The sequence below is a fragment of the Octodon degus genome, unplaced genomic scaffold (assembly GCF_000260255.1).
Source record: "Octodon degus isolate 3935 unplaced genomic scaffold, OctDeg1.0 scaffold00060, whole genome shotgun sequence".
Lineage (NCBI taxonomy): Eukaryota > Metazoa > Chordata > Mammalia > Rodentia > Octodontidae > Octodon > Octodon degus.
Window position 1 is genome coordinate 8,191,231 of NW_004524636.1, and position 13,320 is coordinate 8,204,550.

The following is a 13,320-nucleotide window of genomic DNA, read 5'->3' on the forward strand; positions in this document are numbered from 1 at the left end:
GCAGCAGTTTTCCCCAGAAAATTTGTTTTGTTTTCTTAATTTGGCTGAGAAACATACAAATCCTGCTCAAAGAAGTACCTTAATTTCCCCCCAAATGTGTATATTAGTCAGGGATTTACTAGAGAAACAAACAAGCCATACAAATGTATGAGAAATTACAAGATTGGCTTATGATGGTCAGCCACAGAATTGGATGAGGAAGTGTGCAGAGGGCTACTGCACACCAGAGTTCGAGGATTCAGTCCAAGGTCTGAAATTGACTGCAGTGTCCAGTGCAAATCCATATCAAGAAGCTGATGGATCTGAGAGAGAAGGCTGCAGGATCCAAGGCAGAAGCTGAAGAGTGTGTTAGAAGCCAAGAGTTGACATCCAAGCCAAAGACTGGAGCTCCTCTGAAGAAAGAGAACCCCTCTGTCCTTCCTCATTTCCCTTCTTTACCATCCAGGAGATAGGCCCCTAGGGGGCGTCCTCCACACCCTAAGGTGTAGGATTGCTTAACCAATCTGGTTGCCCTTCTAAACTTCTCAAGTTGAAACAATCAGTCAACCACCACAGTGTCCCATATCTCAAGTCAGTGCTTGTATATCATCATAGGTATTGGATAATATGAGTCGATTAGTGTGTCTTCATGTTTGGAAAAAGGGATATAAGACATTCCTAATTTTTTTTTTAAATTATTACAAAATAAAAGACACATTTTCTTCACTCACCTTCAAATACTCTCCCTTGCGTCACACACATTGCATTATTCTTGCCACTTTCTGAAGCAGTTCTGGAAGTCCTTTTCCGTGAGTGTCTGTCGTTGCACTGTCATGGTTGTTTTGTTGTCCTGAACTAATTCAAAAGCTTTGCCTTTCATGGCTATTCTGACTTTTGGAAGAGATAGAAGTCACAGGGTGCCAGATCCAGTGAATAAATGGGTGAGGATGCACTGCAAAGTTTTTCTTTGATAGAAATTGCTATAAATGGTTGACCAATGAGCTGTATTGGAAAATGCAGTGAATGTTTAAATTTTAAAATTTATCCTAGTAAAGGGCATATTGCCATTGATCCCCTTCACTACACTCAGAATTCTCCATCTTACTTCCAGCACGCTTATCCCATCATTCTTGGCAACATGTCTTTAGGTAATAAGTTCGTTTCTAATTTAAACACTTAACCATATGTGGCAAACACTCCTTAGAGCTGTCATTATCCCAATTACAAAGGCGAACAAACTTGCCCAGGACTGGGGAATGAGGAACTTAGGCTTTTAGCCCAATACCATACTACAGAGTTCTGACCATGTTTATAACGCAAGGGTGCACCTGTTTGAAATATGGCTGTGTGAATGGAGTGTTCCAACTAGAAACTAAGCATCTCCATTACACATAACTCTCTGACCCTACATCTACAGGAAGAACACAACCTTTATTCCCATCGTTTGTTCCTGTTCCATGGATCAGTCCAGGCAGCACAGCTCTCTAATGGGACAGACAGGACTATGAAGGCCTGGGACATCAGTGCATTCTGAAGAGGTCCCATGTGAGCAAGCTGACCATGGAGGCCTGTATTAATGGACTAGTGAAGTACAGAAGGAAACCTTGTTATAGTTTAAAGTCCCTCCACCTTTGTTTGTCATGAAACCTTTTGACGGCATTTGAGAATTAGCTTTGCTTAAACACAATCCTACATTCTGGGGGAAAAAAGATTGTCTTTATTTATTTATTTATTTTCATATTTTAGGGAAAGGTCTACAGGGTGTTCAGAGTCTCACTACTAGATCAGACTCATAGTGATCCAACTGTTTACAACCTCCCAAGAGCTGGGATTACAGGCGTGCGTCACCACCACCAGTCTGAATTGCCATCTCAGCGCACCCTGGGGGTGGGGGAGCTGGCATGGCAGGCCAGGAGATCGAAGCCCTGGCCCCTGCGCCTGTTTGCAGGCACTTTAATCTGCTGAGCTATTTGGCTGGCCCTTAAAAGCTTGTCTTTAAATGAAGTCATTCCATTTTTTAAAATTTTAGCATAAAAGAAATGTGACTGTGAGAGCAGGTATATACACCAAACAGCATCAGCCTATCCCAGTACTCATTGTTCCATTCTCTCTAAGTTTCTTGAGCGTGAGATCAAGCTATAACAGTGAGTCACATTTAGAGGTGGGCATCATGACTGTCATCATTTCATCTGTGAGAGGCTGAGCAACAAAGGAACCCTGATTTCCTTTGGGCACTTGCTAGGCCCGGATGCCTTCCTCATTGTCCAGGAAAATACAATGTTTACAGAGAAGTAGTTACTGTTTTCTAAGTCTTGCAGCCTTCACTTCAGCAATTAAGTGAAGCAGATCACAAAATCTTTTAAAGTCTACAACCAAATCACAGAGTTCCTGAACATCTATATAAAGAAGTCAGTGAGTATAGCTAATGACGTAGATTCAGTGTCAGCTGATGGTGATATTCACAGTGACAAGTACAAGTACAGTGACAAGTGGTGATACCTACTGTAGAGTGATGGTGTTCAAGACACCCTAGAATGTGCCATGTGTTTAGAAACCATATCTCACATCATGGACAGCTGGATTTAGTTAGAGAAGAAATAGGGTGGCTAAACTTGGAGGTCAGAGGACCAGTCTGTGGAAGGAACACAGGCCATGTACATGGGACAGGAGAGCAAAGAATTACCTGGAGACACGTGTAGAAGAAGGAACTTGGAGTGCTTGGCACTGCCCATCTATGAGCAGGACTGCCTTTACATTTGTGTGTTCATGAGGCCGGGGACTTCCTCGCTGAAATGACGTGGAACAGGAAACTCCTGTTGGATGGGGGACAGAAAGACTGCATGTTTCTCAAACTTGATTACTCATTGACCTTCCCAACCAAGGTTCTGGGAATGCTGGTGAAAACGACACCATTTTAACAATGGGAAGCTTTTCCTCCTCACCGGAAGTCACCTTGTAAGTGCAGACTTCTCTCTTCCAGGAGCACAGTACTATGCAGAAGTTACATTGCACGCAAGTTGACAAAATCGTGGCACAGTACGACAAAGAGAAATCAACTCATGAGAAGATCCTAGAGAAGGCCGTGAAGAAGAAGGGGTAAGCTGCTTTGTTCCTTCCTTTCCTCGCTTTCATCTGATCATTTTGCACAGTTCAGCTGTCTCTTTGGGCCACAGGAGGACTTGGTGTTGCCTCTATTTTTCTCATTTCACCTTCCGCCTTGAGAATCAGAGCTTTGCTCACTAAATGCTCTGGCACCGTAATAGGGCCAGCATCAGTCACCTTAGCTGTGGGCTAGAGAAGCTTCTCAGCAGAGGTCCTGAAAAAAAATCTCAACCACAAATAGTTGGAAAAAATACTTTTTCACCCTGAGAATTGGGTGTGGTCTTTATTTTTTAGTTATATTTTTAAAAAATCTTTTATTTATTCATTTATTTGGTACAGGCTCTTGCTACACAGCTCAGACTCTTAGAGATCATCCTGCCTCAGTCTCCCCAGCACTGGAATTACAGGTGTATGCCACCACACCTGGTTTCAGTGGCCAGCACGGTGTGCCCAGGGTTCCAGGGCTGGCATGGCATGCAATACCAGAGATTGAACCCGAGTCCTTGTGCTTGCCAGGCAGGCATTTAGACTGCCGAGATATCTCCCCAGCCCTGTGAGTTTTTGTTTTTTAATAAGTTCAGACTTACAGAGCAGTTGTGGTAATACAGATAGCTCCACCTCACCTGGAGTTGCATTTTCAGGAATTTGAGTCAACTGCAGTGCAAAAAGATTAAATGGGAAATTGTAGAAATAAACAACTTTATTTAAACAACTTCTTTAAACAACTTCTATTTCAGTATATCATTATTATTATATTTTATTGTTGTAGCTAACATTGTATTGTGCCTTTTTTGTAAATCAAACCTTATCATAGATATGTGTGCTGGGAAAAATAAACAGGGTAGGTCCGTATGGGCTATGACTTCAGCCAGACACTAGAGGGCTGAGTGTTAGCACATGGCCACTGTGGAAAAGGGAAGCCCATTCTAGAAGAAAGTTGGGCCGTTATCTCAGCTCTGCAGAATGTTAACATCTCACAGAACCGTGGTGCAGAGATCAGAGGGGGAAATTGACACTGGAACAATAGTTGTTAATTAAACTGAAGTGGTTTTTCAAACTTCAACATTTTCTCAGCTCAGCAGATTAAAGCACCTGCAAGCAGGTGCAGGGGCTGGAAGTTCGATCCCCAGGCTTGCCCTGCCAGCCCCACCCCTGGGGCACACTGAGATAGCAATTGAGACTGGGTATGGTGGTGCCTGCTTGTAATACCAGCTCTTGGCTTGGGAGGCTGTAAACAGGCAAATCACTACAAGTCTGATCTAGTAGTAAGACTCTGAATACCCTGTGGACTCTTCCCTAGAAAAAATACAAAAACATTCCCAAGAAACAACAACAACAAAAAAAAAAACATTTTCCCACTAACTCCCTTCTCCTCTGGTATCTTCTCTAGAACTGTACCATGAATTTATTTTCTTCGCATTGTTTTTCAGTCCATAGACTCTCAGTCTCTCCTTGACTTCCATGGCTTTTTTTCTTTGAAAGAATACTGTTCACTTCTTTCATATTTTCCATTTGCTTTATCTGGTAATGTCTCACGAGCAAAGGGAGGTTGTGTGTGTTTGACAAGCTCACCCTGGAAGCTGAGATCCTTGCTTCTCCACACAAGAGGCTGGGTGGTGGCGCTCTGCGCTCCTGTGCCTCATTGGGCCAATGCTGGGCAGGACCACTTGGCTAAGGTGGCATCTGACCATGTCTACACCATAACTTGAGCTGCTTTCCTATTACGATTGGCAGATACCTTGGAGAAGATGCTGTGAGACTATGTGTGTATTCTATTTATCAGAGAAATTGTTTTTGACTTGGCTTTGTATTTTCTAGCCTCCCACCAAGAAAAGTAGAAAAAAATTATTTTTTTCTACCTTTAAAAAAAATTGACATTCACTGAAGAGAACAGAACTGATTACATTTGTTACAATTTCTGGTCCAAAGGCCCAACTTTATGACTAGAAAACTAATGTAATTTCCTTAAGGAATAAAGAGTAGGTAATTACATGTACCTGCCCTGATATCAGACCTCAATTTGGGGGGCCTCTATTACATTTATTACAGTTATACTTTTCTAGAAAAACAAATCAGTCCCTAACTATGCAGTACCATCACTGTGCAGAGTCTACCTTTTGTTTTCCCATTGTTCTCACTGGGTGTCTCAGAAGCAAAATCATAGCCTGTTGCTTTTACTGAGTTTGGGGGAAAAGAGTACCGGAACTTGAACTCAGGACCTTACACTTACCAGGTAGGTGCTGTGCCACTGAGCTATATCCTAGGCCCTGTAGCCTGTTGCTTTGAAAAGTATACAATATGTATTTTGAATCAGATGAAGCTCACCAGCTCATCTCTTGGCTCATGTGACCACACGGGTGAATATGATACATTTGGAAGAGTTGTGACTCCTTCAGACTTCTGAGCACATTAGCTGTTTAGTTTGTTTGTTTGTTTGTTTGTTTTGGGTTTTTTTTTGGTTTTTTGTTTGTTTGTTTGTTTGTTTGTTTGTTTTTGTATTTTAGGGAAGGGTCTACAGGGTGTTCACAGTCTTACTACTAGATTGGACTAGTAGTGATCTGCCTGTTTACAGTCTGCCAGGAGCTGGGATTACAGGCACATGCCACCACACCCAGTCTCAGTTGCAGTCTCAGTTGCAGTCTCAGCATGCCCCGCAGGTGGGTCTGGCACGGTAGACCTGGGGATCAAACACCCAGCCTTTGCACCTACTTGCAAGCTCTTTAATCCACTGAGCTATTTGGCTGACCCTGATTGCTTTGTTTTGAAGTTACTTTCTTTCAGTGAAATTGTAGACCAAAATTTTGAAAAGTCAGTAGAGACCCTAACATCTTTAAGGAACAAACTTCTGACAACTGTATAGTACTCTCCAAGAATAAACATTTTTATTCTCAAGTAATGTTTTCAAAAATTGGTTGGCTTCATCATGTGTATGGCTGTATTAGAATTTTGTTTCCATAGTTTTAAATCAGAATCTTTGTATAGAAGATTTCAGACTCAAGCAACTCTTAATGCTTTGGTTTAAAAACATACTAGTTTTCAATATCAATGGATCAGTAAGGCTGCCTCTAGAAACCAAAGCATGGATGAAATATATAACTACTCATTATTATTTTTTATGCTTAAAGATAAAGCAAAATCAGCATAACATTTATTACACGTTGTTCCTGCTCACTTAATCCCCTGAACAGCCTACAGAGCAGTCTTGAAGCCCTCTCCACGCGAAAAGGCCTGTTTACACTAATGTAGATGGAAAGTTCATGTACAAAGCTCTCTCTGAACCTTTCTCCCAATTCTGCAGCACTTTGGGAATTTTTGTACAGAGCATTTTCTAAATACTTAAAACAGTGGAAGTCAATATAAGTTAACTTCCACGTCAGAAATTGGCCCCGATCTTCTGGCGAGCTGTATCTGAAGAGGGTCCCACTGTCGCTGTCCATGGTATCAGAACGGCTCAAACTCTTTACTACAGCAAAGTGGCTAAATTGTCCTGAAAGGAGGAACTAGTCAGTTTTTTCATAAGTGGAATCTATTGCTAAAACAAGCACAGACAATCTTGGATGTGAAATATTTCAACTTAGGACTTTCTGACATTACAATGGCACAGAGGTACTATGTATCCAGTAGGGGATGTACCTCAGATTTTGAATTTTTATCTTTTCTTGGGCTGGCAAGACTCTGTAGCAGTGTTGGGTGCTGACTTGCAGTGAGCTACAGGACTATGAAGGGAAGCATCTCCCCTTCTGCAGAGCACTGCTTTGCTAGGCCTGGCTGTGCTAGGTTAAGTGGATTCTATGTAGTTTTGACTTAGCAGTATTGACAACTTCTAATGTTTTTCTCAGCTATGACACCACTGTAAGTTAAAAAGCACCCATAATCGACTTATTTTCCCTTCCCTCTCACATGAAAAGAATGATCGAGATGGAGGGACTTCCTTAAAATGCTCTGCAGCTGTGGCCTAATAAGATGATTTCTATCTCTCTTAAGTGTTTTCTACTCAGTGTCTTTAAAAAGACAGGGAGAAGATGAATTGAAGAGAGAGATAAGGTGAAGTTAGGAAAATTCAGGGTACATACATTCATTCATTCTACATAGATAACAAATAATAAGGTGATATCAAAGAGGGATTGGTGACCTTGATTCTTAATGTTATAGAAGTTCTTTGTTCATGTCCACAGTTAAGACTGTTGAACAAAACCTATCATTACATTTACTGTGAAGGATTTTGCTTAGAATTAAGACAGGAACATGCTTCTGCAATGCCTCAAGCTCTCTGAAGAACAGACTAGAGAAGATACATAGTTCTAGCCATGGAGAAGGAATGGTTGGATGCGAGACCTTGCACTTCCAGAGCAATGCTTTCTCAGGGGCGTGCTCAGTTAACGCGATAATGAAGCACTCTGACCCGGGCTATAATAAACAAGAGTGTACACGCTGAAACAGGAGCCCAGGACCTGTCCTGGTTTCAGTAACTATACAGGAAGGAAAACTTTCCCAAATCACTGAAATGAGCAGTGATACTTGCTGGGCAATTGCCTAGCGCACATTTCTACGCACAATAGCCTCAGAAGCACAAATTGCCCTATGATGCCAACAAATGCTATTTTCTTCCTCTTTGGCATGTTTTAAAGACAAAAGTCTGGCTTTACAACTGAAATGATAGAATTAGAACTTCACTTCAAAGCCGAAGACCTATTTTCTGGTTTTCATTCCCAATAATATTTTATTGAATAAATGAAAAATAGCTTGAAGTAAAAGAGGAACCAAAATGGAAACTCTGACAACACACCCTTAACAATGAAATAATTGTTGGGTCTGAAGTATCTCTTTGTGTAGCAGTTGAATTGAGTAATCATGATACAGATAATATTTTGTAAGGTATGAATCTATTACCAGAAAATCTCATGCTGCCCAATGAGCTGCGGCCCCCACATTTGATGAATATATTGTCTTCATCAGAAAGCTTTGTCACACAGCCCAAGGGAATCGGAAGATATCTAATTTCCGGTATGTATTTTGCAATTTTCTATTTTCAGGGGAAGCAATTGTCTTGAGATGAAAAAAGAAACAGAAATTAAAATTCAGACGTTGACATCGGATCACAAGTCTAAGGTAAGAAAACACCCATTTTTATTGCAGTGGCTTACAGAAGACACTTGGTAGTGTTTTGGAGGAAGAACCTGGTGGTGGCCAGAAGTCACAGTAGCTTGGGGCTAGTCTGGGGAGACAAGGGCCCTAGGGATCATGTTTGCTCCAAATTCACTGGATTGGAAATGCACTAACTATATTTATGTTGCCCAATTCCAAGACATCAAGTGAAACAATAAATGAAGAAAAGATCAGGAAATACTGTATAAAACACTGAATATATACCCTTATATGAGTAAAAATATATGTATATGTGTAGGACAAAAGACTGCCCTTCTTTTTGAGGGTTTGAGCATCTGTTTGGTACTTACCCCATCTAACTTTTGCTGGGGAAATGTGGTATGAGAAAAACTGAAAGCTGCTATTCTAAGAGAGGAGCCTAGTTACTTGAAGTTCCCCAAAGACAGGAGACGATAGAAATCTGAAAGGCCTTAGTTAAGGTTATGGCCATTTGAAGACCTAAATGCTGAAACCCAAAGAAGAACAGAAATAGTTCCTGCAATAATAATTGATCTAAAAAAAAAAAAAAAAAACTGCTTTTAAAAGCTGTCAGTGTCAGCATCCAGTCAACCAACTGGCTTCCATCTCTCCATGGTGGCTGTGTCATCAGGCACAGTACTGGGCCGTGTGCAGGAATCGAGGTGGAGTCATCCTGGTGCTCCTTGGCCTCACCTAGCATGCGCCCTGCAGAGGCAGCAAGCCATGCGAACGTGAAAGCGGCTTCCCACCTTCCTCTTCACAGGAACCCTGGAGAAGTCCTGCCTCATTCCACATGCCATGACTTTAGGTGCTTACCCCAAGGCACAAACAGTGCCAATTTGCTTTTACTGCATAATAAATGTTATCTAAGTTTAGTCTCTTCAAACAACTACTATTTATTAGGTAAGAGTTGAGTAGTTCAGAAAATTCAGTACAGTTCCTCTGGTTTTTCTGGGCCCACTCAGGTGCCACAGACACTCCTGTATCTGCTGGTTGTCCTTTCTTACATGATGTTGCAGCCTCCAGTAGACAAGCACAGGCTGTCACAGGGTTCCAAGCACAGCAAAGGGGTAAGCACTTTGCTGATTCCCTCACATTTGCCCTTGTCCAATTGGCTAAAGGAAAGCACAAATGCAGCCGTAGTCAAGGAGGTGGAGGAATAGATTCTCATTGCTGGGAAGAGTACTGCAGGGAGGACCACGCTGCATGGTGCGAGGGTACTGAGAAGGAAGGGTTTCCTACCCAGAGTATCAGGGATGAGGCAGTAAATCAGTTCAGGCATAAGGAGCAAACAGTGATGCTTAGACCTCTGCCCTGACCGAAGTGAAGCTGGAAAAGTATGAGAGAATAAAGAGAATTCTGACAGAATTGATAAAGGAGCCGTGGCCCAGACAAATCACTCTGAATGTACTAGGCAGTAAAATAAAGCTTCCCAATTACATATGAAGAGGTGACATGATGGATTTGCTTTAATAATGAATGATCTTCTGATTCCCATTGATTGGCACATATTTTTGTAGGTTCCAGGTGTCCTCTGATTGGCCAAGTCGATTGGCGGGCGAGATCCAAGTGCATGAGTAAGGGGTTTCACTGCATACCTGAGCCATGAAGGTTCCGGGTGACTTCCTCCCCTTTTCCCCAAACAGGTCAAAGAGATTGTGGCACAGCACACAAAGGAATGGTCAGAAATGATCAACACCCACAGTGCTGAGGAGCAAGAAATCCGGGACCTACACCTGAACCAGCAGTGTGAGCTGCTGAAGAAGCTGCTGATGAACGCGCACGAGCAGCAAACCCAGCAGCTGAAACTGTCCCATGACAGGTAGGAGAGCCAGCCGTCCCCAGAACAAATTCTTAAGTTTTAAAAAGAATGAGTGTGTGTCTGTGTGTGTTCACACACACACCAATGCAATGAGTGAAATCAGCTTGACATAGTATGATGCAGCTCTTATGTGTATCATATCGTACAGTTGATATGAGCAAGGGAAACTCTGAGAAATAGCGTCTGCCCCACCAGAGGGTTTACAAGTGTTGGCAGCCTTCTCTCCTGAAATGTTAAATCAAATTACAATTGTATGCTACATACTAAGCAACATCACAGACATTAAGGGAACATCCTGCCCAGTGGAGCTCCGAAGGCTTAGAGACTATGCAGAAACGTCGGACTTGGACTGGGATTCAGAAAATGAGCTGGGGCCTCTTAAGAAGAAGAGATACAGAGAAAGAGGAGATCAGTAGAGCTCATAGCCCGATTCTCATCACTCAGTGACAAACTGTGAGGGGGCCTTCTTCCTCCACCCCTTGAGCTTGATGGGGCTTCCATGAATTTTGGGAAGACAGGCTGATCAAGCAGCAGCAGGAAATGGCAGCCTGAGTGGCCACTCCCGGGCCCCGCAGAGGGGCGCCGCACCACAGCTGCTGCAGAGCACGAGCTGGGCTCGCCCCTGGGCAAGAGGGTGCTCATGGTGAGGTTCCCATCACAGAGCGACTGAAGCCTGCTTCTCCCCTCGCATATTCGATGCCTCGCATATGCCACAGTTAGGGCACATTGATAGACACCAGAGAACAGAAAACAGAAGCATTGCAAAGTAACCCAGAAAACCATTTTAGAAAGCCTAGGGCTACAAGTTCGTCTTTCTTCTTCCATTAGAAATGTTCTTGATCCAATAAAAAAAGAAAGCTTCATCATTTTGCATCTGATTGTTGCTGCAATGCTGGAGTTGAGGTATCTGTAGCAATCCAAGGGTACCTCCATATGGGATTACCTCTAGTAATCATTTTATAGTTGAACAAAGGGAAAAGATAGCTCCAGACCATAAGTGTTGTCGGAAAGAAAGATAGTAAACTAATACTGGCATTGCTGAGGAAGTCATTTGACAGAACCATAAGCCAGGTACAAATCTACCTTCAGAAACAAATCCGTGGTAGAGCATCTTTCAAAACAGCAGCAGTGTTTCTGTCTTGCCTCTGCACCTTGTGGTAGTCTCCTTTTCGCTCCTGTGACTGTGGTTCTTGGTTAAAATCCTTGCTTTTTGAACACATGTCTGTAGCATTTGATTGTTATTAAGATTTATTGAGTGATGTGAAAAGAATGCATGAAGAAAAAAAAATGCATGAAAAAGCAAATGAACAAATGAATGAAGACATGGTCAATTTACTAACAAGTCACAGAAAAACAAAACAAAACAAAACAAACAAACAAAAAAAACACCTTGGGAAGGAGTGATCTCTCAGAGTTCCCAGAGTTCCCAGGCCTCTCTGGTGCTGCCCATCTATTTGAGGCAGAGTAAACCTCCCTACGCAGGTCAAGGAGCTCCTGGCCTCTGCATTCCAGGCAGAGCTTCCTGAAATCACTATAGGTCCCAGGAAACACTTCTTTCTAATCACATTCATGTTAGTATTCTAAATCTTATGCATGTATTGTGCACATACATAACTTAAATTTATGCAAGCCATGCTCAGCTTGAACTCTCCATCCAGGCTTTTGTCACCTGCAAACATGTATTTCTGTGATGGTCCCTTTCATTCCCCGACTTCCAGCAGCAGGAAGGCTATAATACACTTCCTCTTTCAGCCTATTCGGTTGCAAATACTATGGAGGCCCAGCTGGAAGTGCTTTTAAAAAATTAAAGAGAGCATAAATTAGAATTAAAACAGAAAAAATTAGAAGTAATACAGAATTTCACTTAACAAAGTAACGTGAATGTCACAGTATTTGTTGTAATACATAGTGTTGTCTTCCAACCAGTTACTCATATTGCCAGATATATGCATGTAAAATGGGAAGAGGGAAAAAAGAAATGTATAAGAAATTAAGAAGAGAAAAAGTACAAACAGTTGAAAAAAGGAGACAAACAAATTAAGTATTATCTGCTCCTTGCCATGGAAGGGTATTTTCCCCCTCTCCCATAAAATCTCTTCACATTCCAGCATTGCCACTGTACCACTAGGTGGCGCACTGTCCCTCCGGGATCTGCTGCTGGCAGACCTGGGTCCATTCCCTCCTTTTCCTAAATACAAATTAACTCCGTAAGTTCAATACTGAGTTTAATAAAGTTGGGGGTGGAACTAGTGCTGTTGTTATGCATAGAATTTGTGTTTTGTTTGCATTTTCGTCAGTTAAATATACATTAAATGTACCACTGTGGCCAATTTTAAGTTTGTTGCGTTAAATACAGACAAGTTGTCTTGCACCCATCACTGCCACCCGCTCCCAGGACGTTGTCACCAGCCCCAGTAAAACCCTGTGCCGGTGAAACACTAACTCCATCCCTGTCCCACTTGTTTGTTTTGAATATGTAGGGAAAGCAAGGAAATGCGAGCCCACCAGGCTAAGATTTCTATGGAAAATAGCAAAGCCATCAGCCAAGATAAATCCATCAAGAATAAAGCAGAACGAGAAAGGTAAGGCTGAACATGCTCACTGCATGACTGTGTCACTGACTTGAAGACACTGTCTCCGTGACGTCCATCTGTGTGTGGACACACGCTCATACCTGGGACACAAAACACTTGAGGTGTTTGACTAAGGATTCTGCTCTTACAGCTGCTATGGAGATGTATTATTGTTCCTCTGAAGTTCTTGGATTGTTTACTGTCACCAGAAAAAGGAATTTAATGTGTACATGCTCATTTAAGTGAAAACAATAACTTGATAAAGTCATCAATATCATTCTGAAACACTCTTCCGCGTTCTTTTGGATCATCCTGTAGGCATCTCACCTGCTCAGGTCTGAGCATATTCTGGATATCACCATGTCTTTCTAAAGAGCAGGACAGCAGTCTTTCTCCAAGCAGCCCTTCATACCAAGGACCTTCTTAAATTGAGTTGGTGAAGCTCCTTGTTGAGAAAGCCTGGGGAAGAAGGGTGCAGGTGGCCAGGGCAGGCCTGGGCGAGGCTGGAGTCCCACGGGGGTCCCTCTGTGGTCCAGTTCCAGCATCTAGAACATACAGGACATGATCAAAACTGAGGGTGAATGTTTAAGAAAAATGTATTACAATAAAAGACACATTGTGTTCATGCCCCTTAGAATCCTCCCTCTCTCTTCAGGCACACTTCTCCCTTCATCTTTGCCACATTCTGAAGCAGTTGTGGCAGTTTCCTTTTCTTTCTTT

General features: G+C 42.3%; 1 protein-coding gene across 1 annotated transcript in view; it reads left to right on the forward strand.

Annotated features, from left to right (window-relative positions):
* The window catches only part of Plcb4 (phospholipase C beta 4), a 427,861-nt gene that overhangs the window by 405,111 nt on the left and 9,430 nt on the right, over positions 1–13,320 (forward strand). The window contains exons 31-34 of the mRNA XM_004634291.2: positions 2,960–3,075; positions 8,115–8,190; positions 9,852–10,027; positions 12,508–12,609. Coding sequence (XP_004634348.1) covers positions 2,960–3,075; positions 8,115–8,190; positions 9,852–10,027; positions 12,508–12,609 — 470 coding nt within the window. The remainder of the gene's footprint in view (positions 1–2,959; positions 3,076–8,114; positions 8,191–9,851; positions 10,028–12,507; positions 12,610–13,320) is intronic.